Consider the following 24,850-nt stretch of genomic DNA (forward strand, 5'->3'; position numbering starts at 1 on the left):
TAGTTGCGGGTTTATGTTACAATAGGACTCTCGTTATACTGGTGTCTGGTGGGAGGTTGAAACTTCCCAGCAAACTGCTGGGCTGACTTTACTATTCCACCAGTAGAGGGCGCACCATCACCACGAGGTCCTGAGGTATGGGGACTTTATCACATTACACTCATGAGACTCGGTGACTATAACATGAATGTTTGAATTGACAATTAAATAGACATTAAACACTGATCTGACCTTTGCACCCATCAGATATGGCAGATGTTGCTGTGTTTTTTTTTTGTTTTTTTTGTTTTTGGTGGATGTACATTAGTGGATATTATTGCCAATGTAATCACTTTACTTAAAAGCACACCTTTAGAATCTGTGGATACACGCCTTTACTTTTCATAGTTACTATGACGCAATTCCGAGTACTTTTATGACATTTTAAAACAGGTCAGGCCCATGTTTATAGGCAGTCGAATTATTCACATTAGTAGAAACACATTAAACATCCTTTGTGGTTTGTGATAGTCCTCTCAGGTGTGCCGCTGTAGAGTCATTCCTCCGTCAGTTTCCTTTAGGCTGCCGTCTCTCTTTGATGGGTGGATAAGATGTGAATCATTATCGAATAAAAGCTTATTACCGGGGTCTCTGCTGTGCGGCTTTTCTTTTTGATAGGAGTTCGGAGTGGCGTTGCTTGTAAACTTTAACGTTTTTCCAGTCAGTGCAGATCCTTTATTAAATATTTAACGGTTTGAAAATGTACGATTGTTCCATGTTCTAACTGCTGTTTTTCCTAAAACAGAGGCCTTCCCTTCGTGCATGCACACAGGGTGTTTGTATTGCTCATGTAGGTCAAACTAGGAAAAACTGGTTCATGTGGTAGGTGTGTCCCGTCGGTATTCAATTCAGTGCTTGAAAAGACTTTGAATAGTCATACGCTGTGAGCTGTGGGAATGTTTTTCTTGGTTCTACGTTGTAGGAGAAGGTTTGACGCCTTTACGTCATTGACTCCTGCCGTAAACACCAATAAATAATTTGGTGTTGAAGACATGAGCGGCCTGACATTAGGGAGAAAGTACTGAGCATGTTGTTAAGTAACCGGATGGAACTCGTGAGGACTTCCAAGCGAGTGCAGGATGTATTTATCTTTCAAACATCTCTGAATGGGAAGAGTTACTGTACAGCTTTTACATGCTCTCATGCCGATAGTTTAACATTATTGCTTCCACCGAAGAGGTTATGTTCCTGCTGACACTGGTTTCTCTGTCTGTTAACAAGACGAATCAATCCTTATGAATGGATTTTTATTCCGTTTTTCAAGAGAAGGGAATTATCCATTAGATTATAATGGCTGTTATGATCCTCCTATGTAATGATCCTCATTTGTGTCCAGGATATTAAGTGTTCTTTACCAGAGAGGAAGAGGGGAAATGACATAATATGTTGCTCCAACATCAGAGACGTCGACAAAATGTCGAATGAAATGAGCCTTAATGTTTCCTGCATCTCATCAACAGTTTTAGAGGCAAGACACGGATGGCGGCGTTGACGCGTAGACTCTAAGACAAATACAGGATATTTATTCAGGAATGCCTCGTGGGCATCGAGTGGGCGGGGCTGTTGTAGCTGTCAGAGCGGCCTCTCTTCCCCTCTCCCGCTCTCCTCAGTTATGACTTTGCCTCTCTCATCGCAAGCCTCTAGCCTTTTTGCTGAAAAATAGGAGGGGCCATCCGAGTAATCCAATGCCTTCGATTCATGAAGGTTACTGTAACTTGCCGAACTGCCCTGACAAGTGCAGGGGTTAAAGACATTAGCAGAGCAAACCTGACAGCCTCCTCGCTGCATCTGTGCCTCGCTGCCGTTTGCTGTCTAAGAGAGGCAAACAGCCGAGCTTGAGAAGAAGGAAAGGGAAGAGAAAAATTAAACTCTGCCCTTAAAAAAAAAGAGGGAGAAGCTGGCACAACCTCAAATGGCTCTTTTGGAAGAATGAAAGAAGTAGCCGTGGGCTCCCTGCCATCCAACATGCCTGTAGAGGAGAGTGCTGTGAGAGACATGGCTGGGAGTGAGACAGATTGCTCTGAGGGACTGGATGAGGCTGTCCTGGGGCGCATTGCCAGCGTACCTCTGGACCCATTCCCACCCAGGGACTTCAGAGGGAAGTTTAAAAAGATGCGCAATAAGAAGAGGCCCACCATTCTTGAAAGTAGGTCTCGTTTTCAGCTGGAAATTGCCTCAGTAGTTCTGCTTTTATTCTAGAAGAATTGCTGTCTTGAAAAAGAAATGTGTTGCGGAGGCAACACTTTCAGCTACGACTGCCGTCACTTTGCGAAATGCCTCACCTTGCCACTGAATGTGCCAAAGCTATATAAGAATAGATGATGGCTTATTGATAAAGGGTAAGACAGGGGGAGAGGGTATCACACAATAAAAAAAAAAGAATTACCGGTATGTATATAAAACAAGCCAAAAATAATAGGACCAGGATATGTGACCAAAAAAGAGAGGACGATGTAGAAAGAAGGGGCACCAGAGGTAAGTAATAGTGAGAGGGAGTTTGGCGTTTGAGCCTGATAACCACGGAGATGGCTGATCGACACAGGAATACCTCACATTCCTAACCTTCATCAGAGCCTGATAATGCTTTTAATAAGTGCTTAATGTGTCAGAGCCTTTGGCCAACTAAAACCTCATTCGGGAAAAGCGTTAACAGCCGCCTTCGCTGTCTTACGCTTGTTGCTTTGAGGCTGAACTCGACTGCTGCTGAAGCTGCCAGCGAATAGACCCATAAACCTGGTAAATATTAAAGGAGTTTCCATCTCAAGAGGTGAAACCGATCTAAACCAGGCTGCCTGCGAACTGTCAGAGTTTTATGTTGAGAGGTTTTAAGACATCCTGAGGGTGTCATGTTTTAAACTAAGTTTCCTCTGACTGGTAGTCAGAGTCTTTATGATATCCGCTCCTGTGTTACGGACAAGTCAACATTCATGACATAACTGCGTGTTTTCTTCTTCTTCTGATCTGCTTTGAAGGTTTTGTTACGTGCATGCTCGATGGTCGGTCTCAGAGACTGCTCTATTAGAGGTAGACCGTTTGACAGGAGAGGTCTATCAACCTTTCATTTTTATAGAATAGTTGTATTTTTGCATCAAGGAGGATTATCTTATGTAAACTGTGCCTTTAAAAATTCTATAAACCTTTTTCCTCTGTACGTAACCATTCACCCTTCAGAGGGCCTTCCTTGGATGGATAGCTCAGTAATCCTGCAGAGAAATAGAGGATCCATTTGGTCTCATCGCTCAGATCATTCCTCGAACCATGATCAGACCGATTTGGTCTGATATCACACGAGACTTGTCCTTTTTGGTGTTTGTGTTAATGTAACAACCTGGAGATGATTTTATGCTGAGGAGGTGTTTACTTAAGGCGCAGAGATACCACATTATTTGAACAAGGTGGTTCTTCCCTGTACCTTGTTGTCATGAGCTGGAGCATAAAGTTGTGCAGAAACCACTGCTAAACTAATCTGACCTTTGTCCATCTGGTGCTGTCTGCTGTTAATGGAGATGCCATAATTCTTGTATCCCTTTCAAATTCAAGCCTTTTAGCATTGGAGTGACCAGAAACCCTCCATTTTCAGTAAAGCCTTTATTTAGAGACGGAAAAATTCATTGACCTCTAAAGTCTTCTGCCATACTTTAGGCCTAATCTCTTATTTAATATTTGGATATTCTCTTTTCAAAGAAGAAACTGGCATTTCCCCCGATGGATTGTATCATTGCACTCCCATCGAGTCCATAAATGGGACTGCATCATTGCATTTCCTTTTATGGGCTCAATGAGTATGGCTGTTGAGTGAAGCGTGTCACCCAGTGGTGCAATTAGGTGCAAAGTGGGAATCCAACTTCATATTGGAGTTCCCCTCACTATCCTGTTCATCAGGTGCCTCATGTTTCTTTCTGTGTTATATAGAGATAAATATAGATATGTCTGAATAGTCTTCGCAAGGCCGTGATATCCTCACCAGATATGCCGTCGCTTTATTAAGAGTCACACTTTGCAGCCTCAAAAGCAAAATCACACCGGCCACCCTGCCTCCATTGGGACGTTACATTATGAGTTAATTATGTTACATGTATGAGTAATGTATGAATTAACAACGGTGTTGAAAATGTTTAATATCAGGTTAATCATGTTGCTTTTATTCCTCTTTAATGCAAATTTTAGAGAAACAACATTTTTAATAACACAACCAGCAGAACTGCGCTGCGAAGTGTACACATTACCACCAATGTGTGTGTGTGTGTGTATGTGTGTGCCTGTGAGTAACGCACAACACGCATACATGATACACAAGATACAGTTTGAACAGTGTCACTACCGTAGGAAGGAGGGTAGGAATACACACTATATATACACACACACACACTGATTTAGACCCAACAAGCGCAGCAGACTGTCCTGGTCAGGACGCCTGACCCTCCTGAAATATGTGTTTACCAAACGCTGCTAGCAGTCATGCTTGTGTGTTATATAATGCGGCTCAAGTGGCTGTCACTTGATGGACTGACAGAGTTGTGATTATGCTGGGAGTGATGAGAGGCCGAGGAGGAATGGGGATTGGATGATGTGTTTTATAGTCCATGTGGTGGATGACACGCCTCCGCCGCTCCTTTCATTGCAAAAGGTTAAGTTATTATTGGATTCGATTGCTGCACGTCCAGGAAAAGCTGAGGAGATTCTCCAGGTTATCATCTTCTTACTCGTAGGCTGATCGTTTGCAAATGTAGAACGTCTTATTGTATTCTGCATTGTTTCATATTATATAAAGCAAACAAAGCAAATAAAGAGTTGCATGATTCATGAAAAATGATGGCAGTGATGACGCTACTTCATCATGATATTACAATGGGTATGTTAAGCAGAGGTTAACAGTTGTTCATATAAATTCCTCATTTTCTTTATTATTCAGTGGCGCATCGATCAGTTTTAGCATGTGTTCCTTTTAGCTGAGGTTACTTTTCAAACTAAATAGTTGAACTTGTGACTGACGGCTTTTTCTATTATTCGACACCCTCTAGAAGATAAGCTGCTTTTTTGATGCGTGTGGAAAGTCAATAGTTTGCCTTCTGGGCAGAAATGGCAGAAAACAGAAGGATTGCTCAGCATTTCAGCTATTTATTTGATGTGTTTAAAGAATTAAAGGGGTTGAATGGCAGCAGTCATCCTCTGCTCCCACACAGATCCCGAGTGTCTGCTTAATCTCCTCTGCCTACTGATCACTTGAGCGTGTTCTTCTTTCCACTGCCGTCCAGACATTCCCTGTGGTGTGTCATCGTTCCCATGTTCTCCATCTCCTCTGTCAGTGGTCGCGTTGCGTCACCCGTCATACGCTCCCAGTCACACTGAAAGCCGTGCAAGCCCGCCGCTGTCATCACTATCAGGCCTTGCACCCAGACAAACAGTAGATATTATTAACTGCGCTCTGCTAAGAGGATTGCTTCCTGCACTCACAGCCTCTGCACAGTTATTTAAAGGGAGCACGCATTGCCGCCCCCGGCCTGCCACAGCTTTGGAGAGAGAAAGAGATGTTAGGAGAGTGTGAAGTGAGGGAGAGAGAGAGAGAGAGAGGGGGCTGACAGCCAAGGACAGGACACAAGAGGAGGGCGAATGCACGGCTAGTGTGTGTTTTCTCAGGGTATCGTCAGCGCAGCATTGTGTGCGTCACAGTGAGGTGACAGCAGGCGTTACCTGCTGGTCCCAGCTCAGCTGCTGCCGCTGCTACTGGAGGGATACACAAGAGAGGGGGGGGGGGGCACTGACCAGGAAGCTGCAGTCATGGCTAGCCAGCAGGACTCTGGCTTCTTTGAGATCAGCATCAAGTCCTTGCTGAAATCGTGGAGCAGCAGTGAGTAACGGTTTGGCTGTTGTTGTTGTTGTTGTTGTTGTTTACAGCTGACAGAGATGTCTGAATGAGACTGTGTCTCTGCAGAATGTTTGACTAATTGCAAAAGTGACTGCAGATTTGAAAAGCATTTCAGACTTGATTATAAAGGTTTTCGCTTGTTTCATAGCAGCAGCCAGTGATTGCTCTGTAAGTGTCCGAGCAGCAACGCGATGCTGTGGTGTCGTTAACGCACACTAATTAAATCATGTCACAGAAGTTCTTCTGATGGTGATCCATGCAGGTCTTCTTCTTCATGAGTTTCAGCCTAAATGTACGTATGTCTATGAGTTTCCCACAGAGTTTATATTCCTCTTGTCAAGGCACAATAATAGGATTAGAGGGAGGTTCAGCTCAGTTGCCTGTTATGTCCAGGGCTCTCGGCCTCACTGCCTTTCATGTGGCCCATGATGATGAGATGGGATGTCTTTCTGCATGTGAGCCATAATTATTTATATTTTTCTTACGTAAGATGACCTTAGATACAAATACAAATGTAGGAGAAAAAAAAATAGGCGGCACCCAAATCAGGAAATGTCACATTTGCTCATAAAAACCAGTGCAGTTAAAGTAAGTCTGCTGCACCTCTCAGGCAGAGTTTAGTTTACGTATTTCTGAATCTGGATGAAAGGTACAATAGAGGATGCTCTATTCCCAACATTGATCCTTCTCCTGATGATGTTGCATAATGCTCAGAGTGGATCACTTTACTGATAAAGGCACAGGCGCTCATGTCACTCCATCAGCAGTGCAATCATTTTTTCATTAAGTATATAATCTTGTTTCAACTCTGCTCCTGTTTATATTATACTCACTATACAATGAATCAAAAGAGCAGTAAAGACACGTTAGTTAATAATAATAATAATAATAATAATAAAAAAACACAAACAGACATTAAAAAGGTTGTAATATCTAAGAATTGATTAGGTGTGTGGAACCATCATTACAGTGGATGTTTCAGTGTCATGGTCCTCAAGATAAACTATCAAGACTTTTTAGATGCTGGTCCCACATAAAAGAGTCCATCTCTCATAAAACAGCAACAATCAGCAGCACGGAGCCGACATTGTGGAGCATTGGAATCAGGTCTGGAGTTTGAATTGCCCGAAGGCCGATCCGCAGTCAGCCAATCAGCAGCAGGAGCTGACCTGTAGTGATCCGAGCACATCTGCGCTCTCCTCATGGCGGGTGATCCAGTTTAGCTGCCATTGATTTCCTGCTATGAAATGACATTGTGAACTGTTTCGTAGTTGTGTGTGTGCAATGTTGAAGGTTTTGAATAATTCTTTCACATTTTCGCTTTGTGCATCACATCTGCTCTATTTTTAACGACCCAGAGATTCTGTTGTTATAATGAATGAAACTGCAAGGAGATCCACACGTTTGAGTTCCTTTTGATTAGCTGGAAATGCCAGCCACAACAACTTCTATAAATGGCCTGAAATACATGCTCACAGCAGTTTTCAGCATGATGTCAGCTCTCTGACACTGGACAGATATTCAGTGGCATGGGACCGACATTTCGTTCTCTCACTAGGTCCCATTCTCACCCATTTATGATCTTGTATTAATGCTACAGTGTCAGGATGTGTTTGCTCCAGCTGCCGCCACCACCACCTTTGATTAATGCTTTAACAAAACAAGTTTAGTTTTAACTCCAGGAGATTTAGAGCAATTATTGAGTGTTTTTTTTATTACCGTAGTTTTTAAATCATATATTAAGTGTCTGTGTGTTTCACTATCATCAGGAAAACAGTCAGTGTGGCACAACTGCTTGCTTCAATAAGGTTGCTTCCTTTAAATGAAACCTTATTGGTATAATCCAACTGAGAAATGTTTCCCTTTTATTTTCTCGTGAAGGTTTTAAGGACATTTCTATTCCCAGTCTGGACGTATAAGATCTGTCATTTTAGTGCTGTGGTGGAGAAGAAGAAAAAAATAAATGCAGGGTCAATGTTTCTCAAGGCAGCAGGAAAGAAAAGTGCTTCAAAAGGTCTGTGTTGACACTGGGGCTTCTGCTCCAGTTAAAAGAGGTCACTGGTGTCTAAAGATCCACCCACTTTGTTCACAAGTGTCTACTTAAATGGCTGTTTACACAGAGGTTTGTGTACATGCACATCGGGAGTTGGATTCTTTGTCGAGCGTTTGTGTGCGTTGTGGCAACAAACAGAATTGTCTGCCTGTTTGCATTGTCCTCTGGGGGAGCACCACCATGCTCAGGGTGTTTCCAGCGTGGCGATGATGCAATGCACACTGTGGCAGAGCTCCTTGTTTGCACAATCACATGTCATGTCAGTGTCCAGAGCAACAGAAAGGTTTTGATAGGCATTGCTATTTGCTTTCTGTCAGTCCAGTTTAAGTTATTGACATGAGATTTTATGCATTTATGGAAATACAACAAATGCGTTGCCAGACTGCTGATTATACACTGTGTATAGTTGTAACTTGTATTGGTTAAATGTGCATAATATTAGATTGGAGTTTCCATAACTCATTTGGGTTGCAGGAAGCATGGTGGTGCTTTAAAAACGCTTCAGTTCTTAAAACTCATGCTGAAGGGGGCGTGTCCCTGATGATCATTTCACTGGTACTCTGTGCCATTCGAGGTGGAGTGTTGCTCCCTCTGTATAGTGTGTACCCGGGTTAAATATAGTCACACAGCTATTCCACCATAGCATGTAAGACCTCACTGCTACGCTGTGCCTCAGCTAAAAATTGCAGCCTGACCTTCACTCCCAGACGGCACCAGTTAGTAATAGAAGAGGAAACCATAGCAGAAGCGGCTCAGACAACCAGGGATTGCGTGGTCTCCCCTACCAAATATTACTCACACTTTTTAAAACCTGCACACCTATGGATCAGTGAACCGTGGAAACTATGCCGAGGAGAACCGAGCCAGCTGACACAGAAGATGCGGACTTTGGTGGATTTCACGAGCGAGCGTTTTTTTGATTCGGGACAACCCTGGACACCATGTCCTCCTTTCCCACTATGGACAGGACGGCTGTGTGCTGGAGTAAGGCCAGCGTCATCAGGTTCATCAAGGGCCTGGGTGGGTGCTGAGATGCCACAAGTGCGGGAAGCATTTTCAGGAAGCCACATAAGTTTGTCAGACATGCTGGACATTCCTCAACAGATAGACATGCTTATTTTCTGATTTGTCCAGCATCTGTAATTCAGCTTTGCCTGAGTATTGCGCTCTTAATTAATGTACAGCTTCTGAATAATGCTGCTAGTTCAGATCCTCTCTGGTTGTTTTAAAGGTCTGTAAAACAAATGTTAAAAGAGGCTCTGATTTGCATTCATTTGTGTGGAGGTGTTGACAGTTTCTTTTAAGTTGCGTGGTAGAGGTGATTAATAAGAGTTTTTCACGCTAGAAAAGCACTCGGAGAGCACAGACCTCTGCCAAGCCGCTCATTTCCCCCCCATATATGGATTCACACCAAAAATAATGGATATTTATTTTACCTACATTATTAGATTCATTGACCATGAAAACATATACAGTTTACTAAATAGAAAATGTCACAGTTGTAATGAGATGACTGTTCTTTGCTATATTTGGCCCGGAAGCAGCAGAATCTAAAAATGGGATGAAGTTTAATTTTGCAATGTTTATAGGGTTTTACAGCCTAAACTTAAAGCATGTCGGCCATGTCACAGTACCGGCTGAAGCAGGGTCACACCTTTTGGGCGATGATATCTTTGGTGTGAAATGAAAACAACAGCTCGCAGTCTACGGTGCTTCGATTTCCTTGATCGCTGTGTTCGCTGTAGCCGTAGGAAAGACAGAGCAGACCCAGGGCAAGCTGGTGCCCTTTGGACATTCTCTGTAGGGAATGTTCAACATGTTGGGAACTTCATGTCCATGTTTGGAAACTTCTCAGTTGTACTCCAGTCGCTGATCTGCCGCTGTAAACAGATCCGTGGCTGATCCGGTCCCACTCATTTGTGCTTGAATTGCCAATGTTTGACTTAACCGCTTCCAACCTTGTTCTTATTGGGTCATTTCTGCAGCCTCTCCTGTAGGGAACGGCTACAATAAACCCACCATCCCTGCAGTCTGCTGTCCTCAGGGAGAGAAGGGTCCTCCCGCCATGATGCCCATCAGCATTGACCCAGAGAGCAAGCCGGGGGAGTATATCCTCAAGAGCCTGTTCGCCAACTTCACCATCATGTCAGAGGGAAAGATCCGCATCATCATGGCTGAGCCACTGGTAAGCCGGCAGAAAGTCCCATGAAGATGTGTGGAGAGTGTTCCATGTGTTTCGCTTCCGAAGTGGAGACAGAATTAAATAGGCCATTGTTATTATCATGGAGAATGAATCTCAGACTCCTGCCACATGCCCCGGTTCATCTTGGTCCTGCAGCTGAGGTTGACATTCACTGAAAAGAGGATGTTAAATACCTTGTCATGTTTAATGGCTATCCGCTGAAGGCCTGGTAGTTCTCTGAGGCAACAACTCTAATTCAGCTCTAATTTACTCATTCTGACTTTGTTTATTTTGGAGTCATCTGATTATTTGTCATCTGATTATTTAATAATCTAACAATAATTTGTTCTGTCATCAAATAGTCGCGCTAAGATGCTCCTTCCCACCTTTGCAGAACTTAAAGTGACATCGTGGGCTCTGTTTACATGGTTTAATTCCATTTTTTTTTTTAAATACTTTTGTTTTCTTGCATTCATAATTACAAGTGACCTGTGTTTGGCTGTATTGTGAAGTCTTCTGTCCTTTGAAATGGCTGGCACACACACATTCATCTTCATTGCGTCATATTCATCACCGGCAACAAATAAATGTCACTTGTAGGAGAATAATAATTTTACTTTTATTAATCCCTTTGGTGTTTCCCTCAGGGAAATTAGAAATTGCTATATATATACACACACACAAAGGGTATATAATCAAGCAACAATGGAGAGAGCAATAGTCAGGCGATGGGCAGCCTCCTTGTGGGGTTCTGTGCCTTATTCAAGGGTACTTCAGTGGTGCTAAGTGGACCAGCCACCGTCTGGTTGAAAAGCCAAGTTTCTGTGGACTGAGCTACTACAATACAATACAATACAATACAATACAATGAGCTACTACGAACCCTGACCCAAAAGGCACTGCTGGGATTCGAACCCAGGATCTCCTGTTTACAAGACAGGTGCTTTAACCAACTGAGCCACAGCGCCGACGCGTCGGAGCACGCAAGTTGTAAGACAACTTGTGGTCTTCAAACCAGAATGGACGTCCAGTACTGACACTACATACACAATACTGTCAAACTACAGATGCACAATACAGACACACTAAAAATCACATGATTTCTAAGTTGACCATTTGCAGCCGTCTCAAAGTAACCGATCAATTAATCAATGAAGTGTTTTCCATTCTAATTGAATTGATTTGTGTAAAATCTTTAACCTTGAATCTCAAGGTTAGACTTTGGCCATTTTCTCACATTGTAAAGTAGGAATTAAAAACGTACTGGGAGAGCTTAAACAGATAATTAATTACAACCAATTGTAGATCAATTACATGAAATTAATAGGCAGTTATTTTGATAATAAATTATTATTAAACTTCAGTCATTTCTTACATCATTGCTGACTATATTGCTGGCGGCTGGACCAATGATATAAATATGAGACTTTTTTTTCACCTATCCCAAAGGTCGAATTTATTTAAAATAATAAACCGTTTCATCTGCAATGAAAGCAAGTTTTTCAGGCAACTGAATTGACTGAGAAAATACACCAGGCTTGAATGTTTGTCTCTGAATGGATCACGGGTTTTTTTTAATGTGTTTTGGCCCTTTTCATCTTTATCTTTTCCTCGCTGAAAATGATGCCAGAAGGAGTGTGTAAAATATTTTTGTGATCAGAGCCAAGCCAAGATCAACTGTCATAAATAATGCTGTTGACAGACAGTCGGGCAGAAGAGGAAGAGCCGCTGTGTGGTCATCCTCCACTGCTATTAATATCATAAAGTGAAAGTCAGCTCAAAATGACAGCGCCAGTAAGAGCCTCAAACGTGGTTCAGCAATAATCTCTGTCTGTAACTTCATGTTTTAAAAGGCTGAATGAATGTTAAATACAGTTGAAGTGACGCAACGTGAAAATAAAAGTTACAACAACCACTTTGAAATGCTTTATTCTGATAAAGTTAACTCTCTTACCCCAAAACAGTGGATAAAACAGACCCCAAGGCCGGTGCAGATACTTTTCAACAATAGGTTTATATATGTTTTGCAGGTCTGATTTACCGGTTGCTGCAACGGGCAGCCAGTCTAGAGTTTTAGAGGCTACGATTTATAGGAGCTTTTAGTCATTGGCCTCGGCCTGCAGAGAAGTGTTAATTGCCACAGGGAAAATGTACAACCCCTCGACTCAGTGCTACTCCATCCTGTGAACTGCAGGGAGGATGTCTCTGTGTGTGTTTTTTCTCTCAGTGAAGAAATGCCTGAGTCATTTGTTTCAGCCCTTCTGTGTATGTCTTGGTAAACAGTTGTCACTCCTTCTATTATTCATCTTTCAGGGGAATTTGTTTTAACTGAATCCAACATAGCCTGTATTATGTGATCAACATTAATAAATTAAATACACAGCATTATACGGTAAGTGTATAAAATGAGTGTAAAATAGGAACAGATGCATGATAATGTTGCAGAAATTGAGTTTAGTAAAAGCCCAACGGCACGAGAGGCATCAACTTTTCTGTCATCCCTGCACAGATGGGCTGCTAAGGTGCAAGCATTTATACAAAAACTAAAAGGGTCAACGAAGGCTTAACGTGCACTCTGATGCAAGAAATAGATAAAATAAATCAGCCCACGCCTTGCCAACGTCAGACAGTTATCAGAATCAGAATACTGTATTGATCCCAGTGGGTAATTCAGGCACATGCGCACTAACAGGATGATATGCGTCTTTAGGATAGGCTAGGATAGGATAAATAGCTGCGATCAATAATGAGTCATACAAGGAAACTTTAAATTTTAACTTTATTAACATAAAAAAAATCACTGACGCATGGATTAGACAGTAGATGCTTCCCTCAAGCCGTGTAGTTCAAGCAGTTCATGAAAATGATTTGGGGTCTGTTCTTCTGTGTGACTCAGTCGTCAAAAGGAGCAGAGTAAGATTAAAATCATGTGGAAATATAATTTGAAGCTAAAGTAAAGGAAAAATATGATGTGTATCTGCAATATTGCTTCAATCACTTTAAATTAGATCATTAAGCATTTGTATATATTATTGTTTTCTTTATCTATTTCTGCACTATGTCCAAACTGTTAATTATTCTGTTTCTTTGTTGAGTGGAGCATTGTTGCTGATATCATTTCCCTATGGGAAAAAGATATACAGTTAAATGGGGAGCAGTGTACCACAGGACCATTCTTACAGCCCATAAAGTTCCCCCTGAGAAGTCCTATCTCAGATGATCGAGCACGGTAATAATTGGAGCTGTCCCATCTCTAATATCAGACGCATGCCTGCTACCGCCTGGCATCAGACTGATGGATGTCTCTCTCATTACCTTGTCTGTGATGAGTCCCTGTTTCTAAAATACTCCCCAGTGTGAGGCTGGAGTCATGAGCCAAAGTGCAAACTGCAGAGAACTTTGTCAAGCAACATGTACAAATAAGAAAAATAAATATTTACTTTGATTTCAGGAAAAACCATTATCAAAGTCACTGCAGAGGGGAGAGGATCCTCAGTTTGACCAAGTAAGTGCTTTACAGTGATGGATAATTGGGGCTGCTAGCAAAAAAGATAACATTTTCTCTCTTCATTTTAACATTAGGTTCAAGATTGACATGACATTTATTTTAAAACCCTACATATTAAGTATTTTAACCTGCAAGTGATTATATAAAATACAAATATTTAGCTATTTGCCTCTATTTGCATGTGTTAAATGCTGCCCTTGTATGGTGAGCTGCAACATGAAAGAACTGGCGGGTGAACGCCCTGCTCATATCCCAAATAGCTATTTCAGCCCCAATCAAGGGCAGGAGTGTTTACCCTGAGAGCTGGCATTGGCTAAATGCTAGGTGTGTCCAGCAGGTTTGTGGGTCTGCAGAGAAGGCCCATTCACAGCCACAGGGGTGTGTTTGTTCTGCTGCATGAGGGCATTCAGCAGCCGCACAGAGTCAGGATTCTTCTCCAGCCTCGTGCTGAATGAAGGGCTCGCAGTGTTCTCCCAGCCTGGCCAGACTCTCCTCCCTTCCTGTGTGCCCAGCCCATCCCACCCATTCCTTCCTCTTCCTCTGATGGAAGCTGCCCCATGGGCACCTTGGCTCTATGCAGAACCCAAAGGAGGACCAGTTCCCCCCTTCAGCCTCATTTGTCTCCCTTAATGCAGCTTTTGCCTTCACATCAAAACTGCCTCGTTTTATTCCACTCTGTTTATTGTTCAAGTGTAGGAAATGAAAATGAAATGTTTGAAATTGTCTTTAAATGACTGTACAAATAAACAAAGGAAACACTGATCGCTATCGCTCACTGTGGTATGTTAACTGCCAAACACAAGCGTGCAATTTGCATGATATGCATCTTGTTCCTGCAGTTGATAAGCACCATGAGCTCTTTGGCTGAGTACTGTCTGCCCTCCATCCTGCGCACTTTGTTTGACTGGTACAAAAGACAAAGTGGACTAGAGGAAGAGCTGCACGAGTACCGGCCGAGAGCCAACACAAAGTCCAAAAAGTGAGAATCCTGACATCAGTTTTGCAGATGCTCGGTGTAAAAGGTGACGCTGAAATGCACCGTGTGATAGCAATACATTTTAACTCTTGTTTTGCCTCTCTAATAGTGATGAGCAGCAGAGAGATTATCTACTTGAAAGGAGAGACTTGGCCATTGACTTCATCTTCTCTCTTGTGCTTATAGAAGTTTTGAAACAGGTGACTTATGAACTTAATAAAAATAAGTTTCTTATTAACATTGCTCTTGAATATTTTGTCTGATTTTTCCATGACTCCTAACCAGATGCCGCTCCACCCGGTTCCTGACAACTTGGTCAATGAAGTCATTAACTTAGCCTTTAAGCACTTTAAATACAAAGAAGGGTAAGCCCTTGCCTTTTCCCAGTGCTGTTCCTTCTTTGTTTTATAGGATTTCTCTCATATGTCTTAACTACTTTGGTTTTCCACAGATATCACGGTCCTAACACCGGCAACATGCATACTGCAGCAGACCTCTATGCTGAAATCATAGGAGTATTAGCCCAGTCCAAGTAAGTAGCAAATATGGAACTTTAAAAATATAATAGCTTATTGCTGTTATTTTGTTCAAGCCTTCTTTGCTGGTGAAACTTCATTCTCTGCTCTTTTGAGTTTTGGAATCGTGACACATCAAAATGTTCTGTTATCATTCCTAATGCCTTCCTTCAAAGCATTGCCTGCTTCAAGAGTTGGGAGATAATGTAGGAAGGACAAACTTTTGGAGAGGTCCTTTTCACACCAAACTAGGACTGGAAATGTATTTCTGTTTCAACAAAGTTTTCACATCTTTGCAACTAGGAGCAAAAATAGGTATACATTGGTGAGGACACACCTTTTCCGAGTTCACTCTGGTTAATTTCCTGCAGGAGATGCTTCACCAAGAGCCGTTTTAATTGCAATCTTTAGATTTTTGTGAAGTCCAGAAAGCAAAAGAAAGAAAATCTCGAGATTTTGTTTCTGAATTTATTCATATATAATTTCTAGGATTTTTAGGAGTATAAATAAACAGTTCTTCCTCATGTGACCAGCTGCAGAAACAGCTGTATTCTGTGGCTCCTGTATCCTACTAGCCAGTAGTGAAGATATGCTTACATGAGCTACTGTGTTAAATTATCTTCTAAATTTAGCCTGGCTGAAGAATTCCATCTCTGCTCCAATTTGGGCAAAGGATCAAGCACACACTCGCAATTTGCATTTTGAGGGTGAGATAAGGGCCGGCGAGGCAAGCTACATAACTACCATCACAAACTCCCTGCATCTTGACTTGAGGAACATTTTATGTTGTGCTGATGTGTCTTTATATATAAATGTATTTTCTCCCTCAGGTTTCCTGCTGTGAAGAAGAAGTTCATGACTGAGCTCAAGGAGCTTCGACTGAAAGAGCAGAGCCCCTCTATAGTCCAGAGTACAATTAGCCTCATCATGGGGGTCAAGTTTTTCCGAATTAAAATGTATCCTGTTGAGGATTTTGAAGCCTCTTTTCAGTTCATGCAGGTAAAGAAGACTCCTAGACCTAATAGATCTTTAATGATTATCATTAGCCTGCCATGATGCAATGTGATGTAATTATAATTCTTAAATACAATACAATTAATACTATTGTTTTTAAATATGCCAAATGTAGGCTCATTTAACTCAAATTCTCAGGGTTGTCAGGATTTGCTACCATCTGACTCACTAGATTTTATCATATCAAATACATACAAGTTTGTTTATGTCTTGGATCCTTTCACTCTATACATCTTTAAAGCTTTTTTTTTCATTATTGTGTCAAACTTAATTCACTGTTCACTATCTTTTCGACAGGAGTGTGCCCAATATTTCCTGGAAGTCAAGGACAAGGACATAAAGCATGCATTGGCTGGCCTCTTTGTTGAAATCTTAGTTCCTGTTGCAGCAGTAAGTATTTTCCCTCCCGCGCATGATGATGCACTGCACAATAGCTAATTTAAAGGGATGAGGAGCTTCACTCCGGAGGAGATTATGTCTCGGTATATGACCTTTTGTGACGTTGTCACAGGCTGTGAAAAACGAGGTAAATGTCCCCTGCCTGAGAAACTTTGTGGACAGCTTGTACGACACAACACTGGACTTGTCCTCCAGGAAGAAGCATTCATTGGTTAGTCACCCAGCAGGTTTTTATATTTTTTTATGCACCTGGCTCTCTCTGCTGCATACTTGCAGAGGTCTGTGTTGATCCTCAAGTATTTCAAGGTCATTCTTGTGTATATTCTTTTGAAAGGTCACTTTCCATAATACCAATTGTTTAGACTGAACATTCTCTCCACAGGCATTTTACCCGCTGGTGACTTGCTTGCTTTGTGTCAGCCAGAAACAGTTCTTCCTCAACAGATGGCATGTGTTCCTCAACAACTGCCTCTCCAATCTGAAGGTGATGTAACCTGGAGACCAGCAGCCTTTTATTCAGAATGAGGACTGTGGTAATACATAAATGTTGTTTAAGTGTGCATCTTATTTGCAAGTATCTGTCAGCACTTTGATCATCAACACGTTAAATACGTACAATCAAAAATTGGCTGCAGTTATCAATGCAAGAACGTTGGTGTTATCTCATTAAATGCTAACCTTTAGGCTACCATTTTTGTTTCCTGTCATTGTAGAGTCGAGACCCTAAAATGGCTCGTGTCGCATTGGAGTCCTTATATCGACTGCTGTGGGTCTACATGATTAGAATCAAATGTGAAAGCAACACAGCAACACAAAGGTAAATCAATCTGCTAGTCATTCCTACGTCACATAGCGCTCCAGAATGGCGGGTGGATTTATGCAATTGTAATTGAAGTGTTAATTTTATTTTGGTGCTAATGGCAATTTATATACCGGTGCAGTATGTTATTTTGACCTGCAAAGCGGAAAGCAGGAGAAAATGGATGGATGGATAACTGTTGAACATTTAATGGAGGTTATTTTTTAGGCTGACTCATTTGTTGGTATTTAAAATATCTATGAAAACAGGTCTGGGTTTATAGAATGAACCAAATATTAACTGAAGGAGCCGTTTTACACAATTCCTCCCACCCTGCTGATTTCACTGTTGTTTGAAAGAGGACTGCTCTGTTTCTCATGTACACATGTACAGGAGGGCAGGTCAAGGGTGAAGCTGCAGCGTGTTGTCAGTCCGGGTGGCCCACAGGCTTTATCAGCTTCGAGCTGTAGCCTCAGGCATATGTCAAACCCCAGGCAGACACTAGCTAAGCATTATTTCAAGCAATAAACAAAACACTGACATAGTTTATGCTGCAATTTTATACAATCTATTAAATTGATTTAAATGTTTGTCAAAGGTATCTTCATAATGTTATTCTCTTCTGTGTGTCCACAGTCGCCTTAACACCATTGTAACAACACTTTTCCCCAAAGGATCCCGCAGTGTGGTGCCAAGAGACATGCCACTAAACATTTTTGTCAAAATCATCCAATTCATAGCACAGGTAAACACAATGAAGTGCTATACTGCACCAACACAAATTGTATGTCATGTTATTTTCAGATAAAACTAAAATGCACATCAGTTTCATTCAACTTGTAAAATGCTTCCTGACATTCATGTTGATTTCAACACGTCTTTCTTCTTATTTCATTTCAGGAAAGACTTGACTTTGCCATGAAAGACATTATCTTTGACCTCCTTTGTGTTGGAAAACCTGCAAAAGCATTTAGTCTTAATCCAGAGGTACAAATTTAACATTCACTCGCGATGTGTTTATTGAAGTTTGGAAATATGCCTGTAGTAACAGAATGCTGCTAGGTACTGCTTTGTTACAGCAGCTGCATGGGGAATCACTTTTTACTGTTCAAGTGTTATTTCTGCACCAGTTTCTAGCAGGACAAGCAATGCAATGTTGGAGAAGTAGACCTGAATTGTATTTATTTTTTTCTTTGCAGAGAATGAATATTGGTCTGAGAGCATTCCTGGTCATAGCGGATAAACTGCAGCAGAAGGATGGCGAGCCTCCCATGCCTAACACTGGTAGCACTTTACCTTCTGGACACACTCTCCGAGTGAAGAAGACGTACCTGAGCAAAACGCTGACGGACGATGAGGCCAAAGTCATTGGTGAGTGACACCAAAAGTGGTCAGGGATGTTAGAAATCACTCCCAAAGTAGGGAGAGCTTTTGTATCTGCTTCAGAATTAGATTTGCAGACAGTTGTATTTAATGTCAACAGCTTTTCCTCGTTAATCTTTATCTAGGGATGTCACAGTATTATTTCCATGTGAGGAAAGCTATTGATAACACCCTCCGACACCTGGACAAAGAGGTGGGGCGCTGCATGATGATGACTAATGCGCAGATGTCAAACAAAGAGCCAGAGGACATGATCACGTAAGTGCATCCATCTGAATGCTGAGGGTGTCATATTATAGATATTATATTGCATACATTACATTGTAATGATATGTCTCAAGCAAAACACCGTTTTAACCCTTGTGTGGTGTTCATATTGTTGTTACTCAGACAGTGTTCGTGGGTCTGATGGACCCGTCGCATTTTGTGGCTTTTAATGCCTCACAATCAAACTTTTTATGTTAAAATACTGAACAGATGTTTACCTTATCCCAATTACAAGCAGTATAAACAATATATATGGTTAGTATTTGCCCTTTACCTTTGTTAGGTCACATTTATAAAAAAAAAGATGTTTAAAACATAATAAAGAAAATCAATTAAAATCAAGATATGAGTGGAAACACATTTACAAGTGAAGCAAGGTTTTTCAAAACTACTGACTTTTATTTCTTTGAACTTGAAATTTAACCCATTCAGGTGCACAACACAAGCTGAACTCAGAGTAAACATATCAGTCAAGACAACACATCAGCCCCATTGAACACATGACCTTTAGCCACTAGCCTATACAACACGAGGGGCAGAGCTTCACTGTGTGTGTTGCAGATATACTTTTTGCACTTGATGCATGTATATTGTGTTTTCCTGTCCATCTTGGGTCCGCACACTTCGCACTGCTTCTTCTTGTTCTTGGTGTTCACAACCTAGAATAATGAAAAGATCAGACATTTTACTAACACCTCTCTCTCTCTCTCACAAGACATGAGTGCCAGACATGCACTGCAGCAGCATCACACACTTACTTCAGGCTCTGCAGACTGTGGTTCTGTAGGTTGGGTGGACAGGGCACCAGCATTCTCCTCTGAATCCTCCTCACCATGGCTGCAAAAGCTGGGGTTCTGGGGAAATGTTTTCTTCTCTTCATTTGTGGTCTCACCAATGCCTTTCCCAGATCCTCAAGAAAGAGCCGTCTTTTCTGGAGCTTCACTCGTTTCCACTCTGGGTTCGTGCCATCCAAATGACAAAGGCATTGTACGCTGAGAGAATATCACCAGTGGCCAGCGTAGAGTCCCCCGTTTGCAGCTGTAGGCCGTCACCAGCTTGCCCATGTTGTCTACCCCTCCTCTTGTGGCATTATAATCCATGATGATCTTGGTTTGTGATGTTCCTGGTCACAGATTCTTCCATCCCCGTGCATTGTACTCATGAGTACCACATTCTTGCCTTTCTTTGGCACATAGGATACCAGGGATGTGTCAGCCGTTTATACAAACTTGGAAGACTTGACAGGCCTGTTCTTTGAAGTCAGCAGTTGAGGTGGGAGCTCTGAGCATCACAGGCAGCCCAGATCTCGCACATTTGACCTACTGATTTTCTGTGTACCTACATTCTGTCATCCTCCTGTCTAGGCCTGCTGCGTGTGTAGGTGTGTGTGTGTGTGTGTGTAGGTGTGTGTGGGGGTGTGTAGGTGTGTTTGTAGTACACACAACATCAATTTCCACACTTCTATTAGCCCCGGGTCCAGTGGACCCGAACATCTTATATGTAATAGAAATGTGTAGGGGAGGTGTATGGTGTGTTGTTATTAAATATGTATTCTGATATATGTTCTTCACATAAAATGAGCCAAAGCCAGTGAGTCTCAGTTTGAAAAAATAATTAATTGTATCCTTTTTCTTTTAATGAAAAATGAAAACGGGTCCCACAGACCCGAACACCACACAAGGGTTAAGTAGCTGTATAATCTTTGGTGTACTTTATCGATCAGCTTGCTTTTGGAATCTGAAAAGTCTGAAAACATTTTGACCTCCAAATCTGACATTTTCAGAGGCGAAAGGAAGCCCAAAATCGACTTGTTCAGGACATGTGTGGCTGTCATTCCCCGCATCCTGCCTGATGGAATGTCCAAGCCAGAGCTCATAGACCTTCTCTCTCGGTGAGTCACCCAACTTAGGGAAGCGCTGTCCTTAAAGGTAGACAAAGCATTGGCAGCACATTCTGACCATCTGGCAAGATCATCATCTCATTATGAATAATTCTTTGGAGACAAGGCTGTGCCATGCATATTGTGGCATCATAAACAACATACTCTAAAAAAATATTGGGAAAAATAAATACCGGTAAATAAACTGAATGCGATGATGTGATAATCTATTTTACCTTATATTGAATATAAAATTTTGATTAAAGACTTAAGATATACAATTTTTTATAAAAATCACATTAACAAAACATGAATACAAGTTTAGGCTAATCTCAGATTGATCCTAAGGACAAAGTGGAAATGCCAGCATCTGTGATGTATGGAGACGTGTTTGATACTTTTCCCAATTAACCCAATGTAAACATGTCCCTTTATTTTAGTGTGCTTTAGGCACCAAACAAATTATTTCATAAAATCAAAAGTTCTTGAATATAGATTTCAGACTTTGAAACCTAAGTATTGGTCCCCGATGATGGATTTTACTCTTTTAATCATACCTGTTCATTTTGTTTATTCTCTGACAGACTGACAATCCACATGGATGACGAGCTGCGACTCATTGCCCAGAATTCCTTGCAAAGTCTGTTGGTGGACTTCTCAGACTGGCGTGACGAAGTTCTGTTTGGATTTACTAACTTCCTATTGCGTGAGGTCCAAGACACTCACCAGGGACTGCTAGACACATCCCTCAAACTACTACTGCAACTGCTCACGCAGTGGAAACTAACCCTGGCTACCCCAGTGGCCAAGAGCTATGACGCTGCTAGAATACACACTACTGAGGTAAACAAGCCATTTTTTTTTTTTTTGCCTTGAACAATTGGAATAAACTAATTACAGTTCAATTTGTGGTTTGTTTCTGCTATCAGCCTGATTCCGACTGCAAAAATATTTTTACGCAACTCTCTGATCAGCTTATTTTTTATTTTAATGTTTCTGTCACAGCTGCTGCAGACCAGCTCAAGTCTCAAGATCCCTGCAGAACACGGTTCTCACTCCATTGCGTTGCATGCTGTGGAGGGACTGGCGCTGGTCCTGCTCTGCTCCTGTCAGCTGAGCACCCGCCGGCTCGCCATCGCCATCCTCAAAGAGATACGAAGTCTCTTCGTGACAATCAGACAGCCTGAGGTAAAACAAGGCAAGATGAGAATACAAGAACATTTGATGACTGAGCTACAGATTGTGACTTTGTGCTTTAACACATGCAGGATGACGACAAACCAATGATAGAAGTTATGGACCAGCTCAGCCCCGGAATCCTGGAAAGTTTTGTCAATGTTGTCGTGTCTGACGCAGTAAGTTGTTTTGTAGCTGAACGCTGAGATTCATTTTTAATCACGATGTGTTTACAGCTGATTTTCTTTTCTTTCTTTTCCCATTCACATTACATTGATTTTATGTAATACGCCCATCAGCTTCTTTCTTGAAATGATCATTTGTCATTTAAGGTAACAAAACAGAAAATGCTTCTTACACTGATCGAGTCAGAGAAGAGAACAGAGCAGCTGGTAGCTTTGTCACTCTCAGTTATATAATCATCAAGCTGTCACAATGAATAATGCAGATTTGTTTTGAGAATGGGTAAATTCAGCGAATGCCCTTGGATGCATTATTTAAGTGTTTCTATAATTACTTCCTATCTTTTCCGCATTAGATTGTGTTTCCTTTAGAGTTTAGACGAACAGAAAGACATTTAAAATGCATTTTTAGGTCCTTTATTCCAGTTCAGATCTCTGTTCTTGAAATTTATGAAATTTAGTAAATGAGATATGGTTTACATATTTAAATATTACTTTTCTGATTGGTTATAATCTTAGTGAATATTTTCGTAATTTATGGAATATAATTAGGAATGTCGATATTGGGTTATTGATCTTTTATACTGTATCTTGGGCCACAGTGGCACAGTGGACAGCGCAGTTGCCTCACAGCAAGAAGGTTGCAAGTTCAAATCCAACTTGTGGCCTTTCTGTGAGAAGTTTGTATGTTCTCCCCACGTCTGCGTGGGTTCTCTCCGGGTTCCTCCCCCAAAAACATACAGGTTAGGTGAATTGGATACACTAAATTGTGTGTGTGTGTGTGTGTGTGTGGCCCTGCGACGAACTGGCAGCTTGTCCAGGGTGTGCTGAATGAAGAATTAACACAATGAAATAGACATATTATTATCCTGTGGTATGGTTTCCTAATTATTCTTAAGCATGAGCGGCAGATGACAGGCATGTTGCTAATCTCGTTCAGTGATGATCCCTGACCTTTGACCCCTTGCTCTCCCACTTGCTTGCTTGAAGGCCACCCTGCCAGCTGGTCACCATGTGGACCTTCAGTGGCTCGTGGAGTGGAACGCGCTGCTCGTCAGCAGCCATTATGACATCAGGAGCTCCTCACATGCGTGGATCTTTGCCCAGTCAGCGAAGGACCCCTGGGTACTGTGTCTATACAGCCTCCTTCGCCAGGACAATCTTCCCAAGCACTGCCCCACAGCTCTCAGCTACGCCTGGCCCTATGCCTTCACTCGAATGCAGACGCTTCTGCCCCTGGTGGATTCAAAGTAAGTCTCCTTAAACTCCTCTTGTCAATGCATATGAATCAAGACCCACTTTTAAAAGCAACTCAGATCTTAAGGATGTTATTTTCTTTTCTACTCATTCACCAGTAATCCAGTGTATGCAAAGAAGACCAGCACATCAGGCTGTGGAGACAATTACGTAATCCTTTGGAGGAACTATTTGATCCTTTGTTTTGGGGTGGCCAAGCCAAGTATCATGAGCCCCGGGCATCTTAGACTGTCGACATCTGAGATCTCGGCGGCCACGCCTGACAGTGGTGTCAACTGCGACATCAAGGTAACTGCCCCCCCAACCTCCGGCATTATAAATTAGCACAGTACCTTTTTCTCCTGGATCGAGTGTTCGTACATCACTTTCTGAGAGTCAAACTCCAAGCATCAAATTACAGAGCAGCTACCTTACTGAATGGAACAGAAAGCTGATATGCCCTGCCTACCTCATCCCAGCCCTGTTTAATTAGCCTTGTTCAAGGAGCATTAGAGGTATCTATCTCAGGTTGAGCCTTCTGGGTTTGATGTTTCAGGTGACCGGGAGCCCATCTGTGGCTTGGCTGCTGAAGCAGTTGGTTCCACTGATGAGGGCAGAGAGCATCGAGCTGACCGAGTCATTAGTTCTGGGCTTTGGTCGCACCAATGCCCTTGTTTTCAGGTATATCAAAGAACTGAGTTTTTACTGTTCTGTGCTCTTCAAAGACTCTTCAAATAAAAATGTACTCCTCTTTCTTACAAAGTTACATAGCATAGCATAACATTTTATCTGGTACCTGTGTTGGTGTTTTATTTAAAGAGACAGGTAAACAGTATATTATAATTCAGTGGTGTCTTTTTAGAGCCCCTAAAAAGCAAAAATAAATAAAACATCAGTCATTGATCAAGTCCTACTGCAGTTTATTCTTGTCCCTTTCAGTGAACATTTATCCTACTTCTTGTCTACAAAGCATTAAAACATTTTTTCATGATAATCTGTTTCATATTTCCACCATTTGCACACAGGGAACTTGTAGAAGAGCTACATCCTCTGATGAAAGAAGCCTTAGAAAGAAGACCGGAGGTTTGTGTAGTTATTTCCCAGCAGAGTACTCAACATAAGCACAATATATACTGCTTGATTTTTAAATGAACTTTATAGTGGCCCGATAAGTAAAACCTCAGACGGTGAATTTAAACTGATCATCAGAAATTGTAATATTTAAGGATTCTTCCTAATGATTCTGCAGAACAAGAAGCGGCGTGAGCGGCGAGACCTGCTGAGACTGCAGCTGCTGCGTATCTTTGAGTTGCTGGCCGACGCAGGTGTCATCAGTGACAGGTTACTATTATATTAGTCATCCCACACTACATAGT

At 41.8% G+C, this 24,850-nt stretch overlaps 1 protein-coding gene and 1 non-coding gene across 2 annotated transcripts in view; one reads left to right on the top strand and one right to left on the bottom strand.

Annotated features, from left to right (window-relative positions):
* The first annotated feature begins 2,004 nt into the window (after positions 1-2,004).
* The window catches only part of LOC137901567 (protein furry homolog), a 41,498-nt gene continuing 18,652 nt past the window's right edge, over positions 2,005-24,850 (top strand). Inside the window, exons 1-25 of the mRNA XM_068745609.1 lie at positions 2,005-2,185; positions 9,944-10,143; positions 13,592-13,645; positions 14,488-14,627; positions 14,734-14,824; positions 14,910-14,989; positions 15,076-15,156; positions 15,970-16,138; positions 16,451-16,543; positions 16,665-16,763; positions 16,935-17,036; positions 17,266-17,369; positions 17,988-18,096; positions 18,252-18,338; positions 18,551-18,722; positions 18,860-18,992; positions 20,785-20,892; positions 21,465-21,723; positions 21,886-22,068; positions 22,149-22,235; positions 23,229-23,488; positions 23,594-23,783; positions 24,031-24,155; positions 24,500-24,557; positions 24,724-24,815. Of these exons, the coding sequence (XP_068601710.1) occupies positions 2,005-2,185; positions 9,944-10,143; positions 13,592-13,645; positions 14,488-14,627; positions 14,734-14,824; positions 14,910-14,989; positions 15,076-15,156; positions 15,970-16,138; positions 16,451-16,543; positions 16,665-16,763; positions 16,935-17,036; positions 17,266-17,369; positions 17,988-18,096; positions 18,252-18,338; positions 18,551-18,722; positions 18,860-18,992; positions 20,785-20,892; positions 21,465-21,723; positions 21,886-22,068; positions 22,149-22,235; positions 23,229-23,488; positions 23,594-23,783; positions 24,031-24,155; positions 24,500-24,557; positions 24,724-24,815 (3,257 nt within the window). The remainder of the gene's footprint in view (positions 2,186-9,943; positions 10,144-13,591; positions 13,646-14,487; positions 14,628-14,733; positions 14,825-14,909; positions 14,990-15,075; positions 15,157-15,969; positions 16,139-16,450; positions 16,544-16,664; positions 16,764-16,934; positions 17,037-17,265; positions 17,370-17,987; positions 18,097-18,251; positions 18,339-18,550; positions 18,723-18,859; positions 18,993-20,784; positions 20,893-21,464; positions 21,724-21,885; positions 22,069-22,148; positions 22,236-23,228; positions 23,489-23,593; positions 23,784-24,030; positions 24,156-24,499; positions 24,558-24,723; positions 24,816-24,850) is intronic.
* On the bottom strand, positions 11,035-11,108 carry trnat-ugu (transfer RNA threonine (anticodon UGU)). The gene has a single exon. It is a non-coding gene; the product is annotated as a tRNA-Thr (tRNA).

This window comes from Brachionichthys hirsutus, chromosome 11 (genome assembly GCF_040956055.1).
Source record: "Brachionichthys hirsutus isolate HB-005 chromosome 11, CSIRO-AGI_Bhir_v1, whole genome shotgun sequence".
NCBI lineage: Eukaryota > Metazoa > Chordata > Actinopteri > Lophiiformes > Brachionichthyidae > Brachionichthys > Brachionichthys hirsutus.